At 56.5% G+C, this 12,219-nt stretch overlaps 1 protein-coding gene across 5 annotated transcripts in view; it reads left to right on the forward strand.

Annotated features, from left to right (window-relative positions):
- Positions 1 to 12,219, forward strand: part of WWP2 (WW domain containing E3 ubiquitin protein ligase 2) — a 31,957-nt gene that overhangs the window by 2,632 nt on the left and 17,106 nt on the right. For 3 of the 5 annotated variants that reach the window (XM_085235028.1, XM_085235029.1, XM_085235030.1), the window contains exons 3-7: positions 170 to 317; positions 609 to 727; positions 6,462 to 6,728; positions 7,304 to 7,400; positions 11,333 to 11,472. In XM_085235028.1, the coding sequence (XP_085091154.1) occupies positions 170 to 317; positions 609 to 727; positions 6,462 to 6,728; positions 7,304 to 7,400; positions 11,333 to 11,472 (771 nt within the window). The remainder of the gene's footprint in view (positions 1 to 169; positions 318 to 608; positions 728 to 6,461; positions 6,729 to 7,303; positions 7,401 to 11,332; positions 11,473 to 12,219) is intronic. The other 2 variants (XM_085235031.1, XM_085235032.1) reach the window with 2 other exon arrangements.

Raw genomic sequence — 12,219 nt, forward strand, 5'->3', positions numbered from 1 at the left:
TGAAATGGGAGTGGATGAAGCATGACCGGGGCTGTCTTGGCCCAATGCTGTCCTCTCCCCGGAGCATTGGTGGCAGAGATGGGGTGTGCACATGTGAGGCAGTGTCCTCGGGCTGGGGCAGGGGCTGTGGCTGTGGGGCTGCTGCTTGACCCCTGCCTGTCCCACTCAGTGGTGTCCGTGAAGCCCAAGGCCCACAGCCGACAGTCACGGATGAACTGCTACGTGGAGGTGGCGGGCGATGGGCTGCCCAGCGAGACCAAGAAGACGGGAAAGCAGATGGGGAGCTCTGAGCTGCTGTGGAATGAGATCCTCATCTTGTAAGTCCCTCTAACCCTGTGCTGTGGGGCTGGGGCTGTCCCCTGCTCCCACACCTTGTCCTTAGTGGGGTTTCATGCAGCTCCATCAGCTAGGGCTGTTTGGATGTCAGAGGGCTTTGTCCCTGCTGAGGATGCTGTGAGTGTCACCAAGAAGGGGATGCAGTCTCCTGTCACCATGCTGCTTTCCCTGCATCCCTTCTGCTCCTTGGCTTGTCAGCTGGCACTACCTGCTTCCAAGCAGAGAGAAGGGACGAGGCCATGATGATGGCCCCTCTCCTGTTCTCTCTTTAGGAACGTCACGGCTCAGAGTCACCTGGACCTGAAGGTGTGGAGCTGCCATACGTTGAGAAACGAGCTGCTGGGCACCGCCTCCGTCAGCCTATGGAACCTGCTCAAGAGTGGTGGGAAATGTATGTCCATATGGCCTGGCCAGAGCTGCTGTGGGTCTCTTGGCCTCTGTGTGGAGTCTGTGTCCCTGATGAGGGCTGGGGTCTCCCTATACCATGTGGCCTCCCCATACCACGTGGCCCCAGCAGGGAACAAGGCACTGTTGTGTGCTGGGTGCGGGGCTGGCTGTGACAGCAGCCAGATTTGTGTTAGCTGGGGTGCCAGAGCTGTGTGGAAACACAAACCCTCAGCTATTTGCTGCTATTTGCTGCCATTTGTGGTCACCAGAGTGTGGCTGTGGCAGCAGCTTCTGCATAAAGACGCCCATTCAAGGCTCAGCCATGGAAGCTACTGCGCGGGGCTGGAAAAGGCTTACTCTGTCTTTTCCAAGCAAAGCTCTGCTTCTCACAGAACACAGAGCTGGTATGGGGTGGGGAGAGAGGGGCCTCTGCCCTGTGGGGAATGAGGTGTGCTTGGCCTTTGCCAGGCCTACATGGGGTTGTTCCTTGGCACTGCTAGTGCAGGTGACAAAGTCCCAGCAGTGTCCCCACAGTGCTCCTTGGGGAAGGCATGCCCTGTGCCCCTGGGGCCTTGACATCACTGCATCCTTGCTTGGCACAATTGGGGAGCTCGTTTGCTGCAGTCATGCTGTAAAGCTCGTGAGGACGTGGATGGTGCCTGGAGCACAAGCCTGGGCAGCCCAGCCCTGTGCTGGGGGCTCAGCCCCATGGTGCTCCCTCCTACTTTCTCCCAGAGTCATGCCACTGCTCCTGCCCTACCTGCCCGCTCCTGTGGCAGGGCACAATCAGCCCTTTCATTAGTGGGTGTCCCAGGGGGCTGTGTGGAAATTGAATGGAAAAGGCAACTGGCTGTTCTAGTTCGTTTGTTAATGTGCGGCAGAAAAAATGTGTCAGACTTTTCCTTGACACCGTGGGCCAGGAGGGAGGACTCTTAAAGCTGCAGAGTGCTGCTTTGCTGGGAGGTGCTGCCACAGGGTGGACGCTCCTGCATGCTGTCTGTCTCACCCAGCCTGGGCCCTGCTCCTTGTTGCTCAGCCTTCATAGCTCTGCTCCAGCTCTGTGTGGGACCCAGGCTGCTGCTGCTCCTCTCGAGGGAAGGCTGCATCCTGGGGACCCTGCCCTGTCCTTGTGTGTTCTGTGGCCTGGCTGCTGGCTCCTGCCTTGCCTGCTGAGGAGATGAGGAAGCCGTTTCCAGAGTGTAGTGGTGACCAGGGAGTTGGCCAGGTCGCACAAGTAAGCTGGGATTAAGCCCTTCTGAGCTGGACAAGGGATGCCTTAATACAGCCTAAGTCCCCCTGCTGAGGGAGACACCGTATTGAGTGCTGTCTGCCCCTTGGAAGCCCCCAAGTTCATTCCTTGCTTCTGGAGGGTGCTGAGCAGGGACGTGTCTTCCCCAAGGCAGCTCTTGGCTGGCAGCATGCTGCTGTCTGACCTTTTTTTGTTGTTGTTAGTTTTGGGTTGTATTTTTTTTTTTGCTATGGTTTTAGTGAGGTTTTCTGTAAGTTATCGCTATGTGAGCATAATTGCAATCTTTTGTTTGTATTCCTGTAGCTTTACTTGGTGTGGAAGGATTGTTCTCATGGCTCAGCTTTTGGGCAGATGGGTGTTTTCCAGCAGGGGTGGTGTTCTCGTCTCCAGTGACGTTCGTGGCAGTGTCTGCAGGGCTCGTACTGCCAGGAGCAGCCGTGGCTCCCTCTGTTCTCGCTGTCGGACCTTCTGCCAAGCACGCGTCACTCCAGGTGGAACAGCCTCAGTTCTGAGGCCTGCAGCCCGGAAAAAGAGCTCTGCAGTGAGGCTGGGTGATGGGGAGAGCCCATGAGGAGCTGGACCCAGGCTGTTCAACAAGGATGCGGCCGGTGCTGGGGCTCAGGAGAGAGCATGCTCTGTCCTCAGCTGGGATTAAGGACAGAAAACGAGGCACAGCCTCCTGTGCTCGGTGGCACAGCCCTGCCTCGGGCCCCCCAGCAGTAACTCTGTTCCCAGGCACCAGCAGCTCCTTGGTGTGGCTGGAGCAGTGTCCCTGAGCGGCCCCCGACGCGGTCTGGGTGGAAGCTGATCTTGGTGCTGCTGTTTGCTGGTCCCTGGCAGCTGAGTGGTGAATGTCTGTGCAGGCTTTGGAGGGACACCAGTAAGCTGGGCTGCAGCTCATGGATGGAAGTGCTTGCTTTTATTGCTTACTGCTCGGGTTGCGAGTTACATCAACAGGCTCCTGTTTCTCAAGTGGCACCATATGCCAGGACTTGACAGATCCTGCAGAGCCCTTTCTTTCCATTCTGCTGCATCTCTGGCCAAACCCCTAAACCTCTGGAAAGCTGCAGCTGACCCCACTGCTTGAATGTGCTGCCACAGGAATTCTGCGTGGCCAGAAAGCAAAGGCTCTTTCACCAAGGAGTGGTGAAAGCATGCAGTCAGATGGGCTGCAGTGAATGCTTAATGCACTGTCTCTGCTGGGGCGGTGGTCCTGGTCAGAGAAAAGGAGGGGAAAAGAGGTCTGAGGTCCACCTGGTTGTGCTGCATGGCAGTGGAGTGGACACAGTTGTCAGTGATTCTTGGGCATCTGAGGCTGGGTCGGCAGCAAGGACTAATCTTCCACTGGTTTTCTTGTAATATTAAAGATGATCACTTCTCCTAAGCTCTGCTCCCTTCCTGCTCTGTGGGATAGCTGGAGAATGTCCTGTTCCCCTCAGGTTCCTCCCAGAGGACCACGGCTGCTGGGACCCTGCGTGTGCCATGGGATGGTGGTGTTGCTGCCCTAAGCTAACTGGGGGCACGTAGGTTGCTGAGTGGAGCGCATGGCAGTGGCTTTTGGATCAGCCTGGAGGAGCTGCTTATCTTTGTGTCAGTGGTGCTCCAGGTGGCTCTGTGCAGGGCTTTTTTCAGGGGTGGTGGCGGGTGCAGCTTTGGCCTTGTGGACCTGTTTGAGGGAAACCTGGGATTTGCATGCAGAGGAATGGTGCAAAGAGGGCTGTAGGAGGTGAGAGGTGAGCAAACTTTTTTGTCTGCCTGTGGGAGAAAGGAGCTGTCCCTGTCAGGTGAGAGGCAGCGGGCAGTCCCCTTTCCTCAGTGCTTGTGCGGATGGACAGGCGGCTCTCGAGGGGCTCGGGCTCAGCCTGGAGTTGTGCTCGCTGCTACCAGGGAGGAACTGTAAATCCGCTTAATGGGCTGGGAGGGAATTCCAGCTCGCCGCCACTAAATGGGAGCTCTGATGCCGCACGCAGGGCACTGGAAGTAGCTGAACTGAGACCTTATTCAGGACCAAATCACCCCCGACCCCCTCCCAAAATAATAATAATCCCTCTGACATTCTGGCAGCCGGCAGGACACAGACAGCCTTTGTGCTTGGCCGTTCAGGGGACCCTCTGTTGGTGCAGCAGCAATGTCCCTTTGTGCGTCCCGCGTGCTGGACGGGGACAGTGAATGGAAGGTTCTGCTGGTGTTTATTTTCTTTAAAAAAGCTGAAGGGGGTGGAGAGGGGGAGAAGGCGGCCGGCTGGGAGGTTCATGTTCACATCCTCTACTCGGAGACACCTCGTCTTTGCTCCCGTGCTGCCGTCCCCCCGGGCCGGGCGCTACACAATGAGGGTCTGTGTGGCTGCCGCGCGCTCGGCTGCGGGGCGCTCGCAGGGGGGGCGGAGGAGACCCCCGGTGTGTGCGGGCGTGACTTCCGCACGGCTCAGGGAAAGGGCACATTCCTATGGCTCGGAGCAGGCAGGGAGAAACAGGGCTTGGATTTGTTCTGCTTTCTGGCTGTGCTCAGTTCCATCTTCTGTCTCACGTTCTTAGAAGGATCCGTGAGATCCGTTCCCCTTGCAAATTTGGAGAATAACGCCTTTATGCAGATGGGTGAGACCGGGCTCAACCAAGAGCCCTATCTGATGGTGGATGGGAAATGAGCGGCAGCATCAGCTCTGATCGACATCCATGCCATGCACCGATGGCATCTGCCTCCTTGGGACTAGAATCCATGATGCTCATGAATGGCCTGTCTTGTACCCCTCTGTTCACCACGAGTCCCAGGCACCAGGTTTGGGATGGATGTCAGACGCCCAGCGTGGCACAGCACACACTGCACGCAACAGGTTCCAGGGAGCTCCACGCTCACTTGTCTCCAGGTCTTGATTCCAGGCAGGGCAGTGGAGAGGGTTCCAGTCTCTGATCAGTGCCCCCGCAGTGCAGTGACCCCTCCTCTGCCTCCTTGTGTCCCTTCCTGGCTGTGTGCGGCTGGTGGGTTCTGGGGACTTAGGCGTGGGGGGCATTTCCAGCCCTGAGCTCTACATTGTGCTGACTGGGCTGCGGGTGCAGTGTGGTAAATACTTCCTGCGGCCCCTGCCAGGCCCTCACCCTGAGCTGGGGACAGGACGAAGGGTCTGTGGGGAACGTGCTCTCCTCCTGCTCCCATGGGTGGGTACTGCATCTTGTCCTCGTGGCGAGACAGGGTGAAGCAGGTTGCTTAAAAATGGTGCCGTTGTGTCATGAGCAATCCGTGTATAATAAAAATATTATTTGAGCAAATGAGTCAGGAAGTGTCTGGGCTGGCGTCCCGCACTGGGGCAGCCAAATTTTTCTGGCCCTGTGTGGCGGAGCTGGGTGTTTTGGTCCTGCTGGCTCAAATGGGGCACGGCCGCACTTGTGTGAGAGTTGTGGTACTGATGGTCCCATTGTGCTTCTGTTTCAGGGGGAACATGGAAGGTGTGCAGGCAGCCCCTGTGCTGTTCTCTACCAGCCTGGGAGCTTGTGGCTCCCCCAGTGGCATTGGGGATGTGGTTCGCTGCTGTCTGGACAGCCCCTGGAGAGCTGGGTGTGCAGCGTGTGCCCACCCTGGGACAGGGAGCAGTCAGTGATTTGGAGCAGGCTCTGCTTCTTGTAGCAGCTGCACAGCCCCTGCTTCGTGCATGGTACCTGTGGCTCATCTGCTGCCTTCCCTGTGGCTGCAGCCATGGCAGGCAATGTCCCCAGATGGATTATTCGTGGATGAAGCGACAGCAGCTAGTGAAAGTCTTGCTGAGCACTGGGAGCCAGGCTGGCTCATGATGGAGTGGAGCTGGCAGCTGCCTCATGGCCTAAGCTGGTGCAGAGGTGGCCCAGTGCTGGGGCTGAGCATTTCTGTATGTCATGGGGCAGCTCTGGACTCAGTAGAAGAGATACGTGGGGATGCGGATAGAGTGATGGTCCTAGGGTTTTCTTTTGCTGCTTGTCTGAGTTTTCTAGATGGGAAGAAGAATAATCCAAGTCTGAAGAATACTCCTGCTCCTCCACAGCAGAGCAGGACTTCAGGCACCTCAGCACATAGTTGCTGATCCACTCTGTGCCGCAGGCATCTGGTGGCTGTGCTGGCATGGATCTCTTCCTGCCCTATACATGAATCCAGCCCAGCCTCTCCCTACCGCCTCAGATCTGGGTCTGTGAGCTGTTGTGGTCTGGGTTGTCACAGCCGTGTCTCCATGTAAGGGGATGGAGGAGCCTGGCCTTGCTCCCAGCGGCTGGAGAATGGTGAGGGGGCGAAGGGGGGCTTCCTCAGGAGTAGGCTGTAAGACTGACAATCCTCCGTGGGCACTGCAGGGTGCCTGTAGGTGTGGGGCTGCTGCTGGTACTTGGAGGGACAGCTGACCCTCGGGGGTCCTTTGGGGTCATGGGGAGGACTTGGTCCTGCAGGGGACTGGGACGTGATGTCTTCATCATGGTCAGGTCCCAGGTGATGACCGGTGGTCTCTTTCTCTATGTCTCCTCATCTCCCCCAGTGGAGAACAGGCAGCTGACCCTGAACCTGCAGACGGAGAACAAAGGCAGCGTTGTCTCCGGTGGAGAGCTGACGATTTTCCTGGATGGGCCGGCTGTTGATCTGGGAAGCCTGCCGAATGGCAGTGCTGTGACAGAGGGTGAGTGCCGCCCTGCTCCGCATGCATGCAGCGGCTCTGTGCACGAGGCGGAGAGGAGCGGGGCTGAGAGCACGGCTCCCAGCACCCCTGAGCAAACAGCTGAGTGCCGACAGCCACCTGCTCCCCCAGGTAAGGCCCTGGCCTTGCTCCAGGCTCCTGTGGGAGCTGATGTATGGTGAGATGCAGGAACAGGAGTGTTGATGGCGTCGTGCCTGCCTCCGCTCAGTGTTCAAGCAGTCCAGCCCCTTCCATAGCTTTCCCACGTTGGGCTGTGCAAACACATTCTGTATTTGGTGAACCACTCAAAAAAGAGCTCTGCATGGGGAGGGAGCATGTGCAGGGGCATGGACAGATGTCTGCTCGAGGCTGCCTGGGGAGTAAGCAGAGCCCGTGCTGGGAAGTGCACTGCTTTGCATTCCCTCTGTTCTTCCTCTGCCTTGCTGGGTGATCCAGGTCCTAAAACCTGGGGCCCTGATGATGCTGACAGAGCCCACAGTCATACTCAGAGCTGTGGGTTTCAGTGGGATGGGCAGAGTCACAGCCCAGGCTAGCAGAAGGGAGCAGAACTCCTTATGGATGGGGTCAAGGTGGATAGTGCAGAGAGAACAGTTGTGCTTTTAGGACTCCTTTATGGCGGGAAGGAAGGAAGGTAGAACTAATCAGTGCTATAGTTGTTTTCTTCACCCACTTCTTCACCCATTCAGGGTCCCAGGTGCCTGGACGGGACCCTGGCAGCATGACTGCAGCCACGGAGGGCAGACATCAGTCTGCCACCACAAACTGCTTTGGGAGCAGATCAAGGTAAGAGCACCTGCCAGTCCATCACTGGGCAGTTACTGAGCCCCTGGGGGCACTGAGCAGTGTCCATGTGGCTCAAGGACATGGTAGCTCCTCCAAATCTCCCAGCAAAGCAGCGCACAGGAGACTTGGGGCAGGGCTGGGTGCAGACAGCAGAGCTGGGTACAGTGGCCATGCAGCTGGAGTGCAGATAGCCAGTGTCTCCCTAGATATGTTTCTTAAGGCACATCAGGTTTGTGATCGCCCAGGCAGTTTCTCCCAATTGCTCTGCTGACAGGCATGGGAATGGTGCATCAGGGTGTGTGGGGAGGACTGGCACTCAGAGCAAGGAGCCTGGTCCTGGCAATGGGGCTCTCTCTGGGTGGCTGCTCAGTGGTGGGTGCTGCACCTCTGCCTGCAGCATGGCCCAGGGCCAGACTGGGGGGCACCGTACATGGTGATGGTCACAGGGGAATGCTTCAGAAGGTCCAGGGAGAGCAAGAGAAGCAAGGCAAGCCTAGCTGTAGGGAAATAACAGCTACTTCCAAAGGAAATGAGATGGTTGGGCAGCAGCCACCCTGCCTGGCACAGTGCCTGTCCCTGCCTTCTTGCCGGAACGGAGTGGCACAGAGCTGCTCCTTTTTGGAGCTGTGGTTATTGAGGGACGTGTCACACTGTCAACATGGAGTTGAATTTAACGCCTATTTATATTTCTACGGTGTGGCAGTGGCCCAGCAGCCCGTACAGATACTCTGGTTAAAGTGTGCCTGTAGTGAAGAGCCTGCAGCCTGCACAGTAAGAGGCTCCATGTGTCCTACAGGCTTCAGGTGTAGGAGCATGGTAAGGAGCTCTGTGCTCGGAGCTCCTCTGCTCCTCTTTATCTACCAGGCACGTACAAGAGAGGAGTGGAGGAGAGAAATGCTTTTTAGCCCTAAAAAGTGATCCCATCCTTCGGTACAGTGCTTGTTTGGGGTAGGGGAGTGGTAACACATCGCTGACTGCAGTTTGTGCCCTGTTGCTGCTCCTCTTGGTTCCTGTTATCTGGGTGTTAATGCCGTCTCAGAGATGAGATGGATCTCTGTCCTGGCAAAAGCTGCTCTTTGCAGCAGTTCTCAGCTGGTGCTGGAGAGCCTGGAACAGAAGAACTGGTTGGGATGCTCGACCTGGAGACTGGGTGCTTCACATTCCCCATTGCTTTCTGCCTGTGAGTAATGAGTAGTTTCTGCTCTTAGTCTCCTGAGCTGTGAGCATGCAAGATGAGCGTGCTAGGTCCTAGCTGGTGCTTCTGAAAGGACCTCCGGAGACCTTCCAGCTGCGGCAGCCTGCAGTTGTTACAAATCACAGCAGAGGAAACTTTATCACTAGTTTTTGCTTCATTCTGGGCTCATCTGAATGTAGGTTATTCTGAACAATTTGACATTTTAGTGTAGCACTGCTGTATGGGGCAAAGCATGGCTGTGTGTACTCGGCACAGAGTCGGCTCCCTTCCCCAGGTCCTTTGCACATGAGAATGCTGTTTGATGTTAACTCTGTTTATATGCAGAGCAGTATTTATTTTCATGGGCTTGGTGATGGATGCTGGCAAACTTGCTCGCAGGCAGGATGGAAAGAAAAGTTTCATTCTTTGCTCCTCAACTATTTCTACACTGTCCCCCCAAGGGAAACTGCTTGCTCAGGGCTTCTCTTTCTTCTTCTGAGCAAATGTCATCTTGGGATTTGCTGCTAATCTTGGTGACGGGGTGTGAAATTCCACAACCCTCTGCATGAAGAGAAAACGGCCCAGAGGCCCCCAGCTGAGGCTTGGTGCTGTGGGTGCCCAAAGGGTTGCCACAATCTCCATTTGTTTTGTGGGGGCCTAAGAGGCCCCCTCCTGACAGCATGGAATGGAGTGGTCTGCTCCGGGTTTGGGCTGGTGGGCTGAGCTCTGCTGGGTGCTGCCCTCTGACTTTGCTGACACCTGCTGCAAACAGTGCAGACCCCAATTAATTCCTTCGGTGCACTGCTCTGTTAACTTTTACTACCTAATCACATCCAAAGCCTACAGCTTAGCTGGTGATGGGCATGAGTAGCCCTGAGGACAAGCAGCACCTCTGGCTCAGTGAGCCCCATCCCCCTGTGAGGGCCCCATTCTCTGGCTGCACCACAAAGCAGGGTGCTGGATAATGAGGATAAACTGGGCTGGGATCACACTGATTTGGGGTTTCAGAACCAAGCACCAGTGCTGCTGGCTGGTGTGTGATGGGGTGACCTCCGGGTGCTGATACCTGCTCCATCCCCATTCCCAGCACCACGCGTGACATGGGGTATGGTGGAGAGAAGGCAGCCATCTCTCTTAGGGACAGGGAGCATTCCTCTCCAGATGTCATTTGCCAGATTGCATCCTGAATGAGACCAACTGGCACTTCAGTGGCTCCTGGCATCTTGTGCTTGGGTCATGGGGATGGAATCCATTCCTGCATTTCACACCTGGGCTGGAGGTGAGCATTGGTGATGTGCCCTGCATCAGCCTGTGCAGAAGGGCTCTGCCTTGATGGTTGACACCACTGCCCTTTTTGGCTGCACCTGTTCCCTCTGTCATGGCCTGGGGTGGCTGATGGAAGGGGATGGCAGGGCTTATGCTCACCACCAGGGCAAGGGGCTGTCCCTGCCTGCTCCTTCCCAGCGGCACTGCTGCCTGTTCCCATCTGCACGCTGCTGTTTTTTCCCCCATTCCTATTTTAAGAGTTTGTTCCCAGCCTAGCCTCTGTCACGTGGCCTCACTGGGTTTGTTTCCATGCATCTATTAAAAGACAATGCCCAGATGGGAGTGCTCGTAGGAGGGCTGGGCTGGGCGGCCCGCGGGCTAATTCAGGCCTGATAACCCTGTGTGGCCAGCTGGCAGCAGGGAAACATCCTGTTTTGGTTGCTAAAAACTGCGGGCAGCTCTTAGCTCATCTGCAGCAAGAAGGGTGAGGACAGGATTCATCCATCCATTGCTTCAACTAAGGATGGGCGCAGAGATCTGGGTCCTACAGCCAGGCTGGCTCTGAGCTGCTTTCTGCTTTCCCGTGTCTCTTCCCAGCCCTTCCTCTGCCTGGCGTTGCTGCGAGCCGCTCCCTGAGGAGCATGGGGAGGATCCAGAGGCTTGCTGGAGCTGGCGTGGGTGGCATGAGCGATGCTGTGCCCTGCCCTTGCCAAGCTGCTGTCCCCTCCCAGTTCGGCCCGGCCCTGGGAAGTGGGGGCAGTCTGCAGGTTTTGCCCTTTTAAGGGGAGAAGTTGGCTGGAACAAAGCAAGCCCTAATCCCCGCGTCCTGGTGCGGTGGCTGTGAACACTGCGCTGCCCTGGCCGGGAGTGGCCCCACTCTGCCTGCACTCCCCAGGCCTTGAGATGGGAAAAAGGCTCTTCCCAGTGGTGCAGAGCTCTCACTGCCCCACATTACAGAGTGAACACCAAGGGGTCTGTCGGAGTGTTCCCTAGGTCAGCAGTTCTCTCTCCTTGATGTTTGTGCATGATGAGGTGCCCCGCTGTTGAATGTTCCCCTTTCCCTCACTGAGCATCCCTGTGAGAAGTTGGGCTCTGACTGTGGTTGTTTCAGTGCTGCCTTTCCCAGCTGTTCCTTCCTGGCACCATAGGTAGAAGCTTTCAGCATCCCCACCTGTCTCTGCATGGGACTCAAGGCTGCTGTGAGCGTTTCCCTGGGGGTCTCCTGAAGCAGAAGGCAGCAGCGGTGTGTGATCATCCCTGGGCATGCAGGCAGAGGCTGCACTGAGAGTTGTCTCCCATGGGCTCTGATGTGGGGAGTGGGATGCCAGCACCCGCGCGTAGGTTCAGAGAGTTGAGGTTTGGGGCACATATGTGCTGCTGTGTCCCAGCAGGCAGGCAGATGTCTGTGCCCGGGGAGCAGCAGCACGGAGTCGGGGCAAGCTGCTCTCTTTCAGGCCCAGCTGTGCCTCACCTCCTATTTCTTCCCCTGTAGGACACACCGCCTCGCTGCTGGGGCCTCCAGGCAGGGTGCGGGCAGCGGGGAGCAAAGTCCTAACGCACGGAGCCGGCACCGGCAGCTGCCCAAGAGCCCGACACCCAGCAGCATGGCCAACGGCACTGCCAGCAGCACCGGTGAGCACGGCGGGGGATCTGCTGCTGCCACGGGCGTGGGGTGGGCAGAGGTGGGAGTGCTGTCTGAGGGGGAAGGGAGCTTTCTACTGTGATAAAGGGTCCTGTAATGCTGAGGGATTCCTTCCCCACAAAAGAACTGTTGGTTTCACTTTGATAAGCTGGGCAGCTCTTTAAGACTCACCGGTGGGACCTGTTCTGTCTCTCTGTAATGATTTCTGTGGCTCTTGTCGGTGAGGGCACAAACCCACCCCTCAAGAGGACACTGAGTCTTATGCCAGAAATACCTTTGGGAAGAGTTTTCCTTGTCTTTTCTTGGGCTTGTCCACAAAGCCATGAATACCCCATGGAGTGGGGTCTGGACCTGGTGAATGTGTGACTATAAAGCCATAAGCAGCTCACCAACTTTTCTTTGCTGGTGTGCTGGAGCTGCCCAGTAGTGCAGGAAGCCTGGGACGTGATGGTAGGATGGTGTCTGGCACTGTGGGCTTAGCAAAGCTCCCATGTCCCACATCCTGGGTGAGTACATGGTGCGGTGCTGTAGGGTGAGAGGTGGCAGCAGAATGACACCGCTACCACAGGTACTCCCCTGCACTGTTATTTTGCAGCCAGTTCTGTCCTTTCTTTTGCAGTTGTCAGAGATCTGAAGGAAAAGCAGCATGCTTTGTTTCGGATAGAAGGAAATGTTTGGTTCAACCGAGGAGGACTTTTTTCCTTTTTTTTTTTTTTTTTTTTTCATTACTTTGGAAA

The sequence above is a fragment of the Meleagris gallopavo genome, chromosome 13 (assembly GCF_905368555.1).
Source record: "Meleagris gallopavo chromosome 13, MGAL_WU_HG_1.1, whole genome shotgun sequence".
NCBI classification, from domain to species: Eukaryota; Metazoa; Chordata; class Aves; order Galliformes; family Phasianidae; genus Meleagris; species Meleagris gallopavo.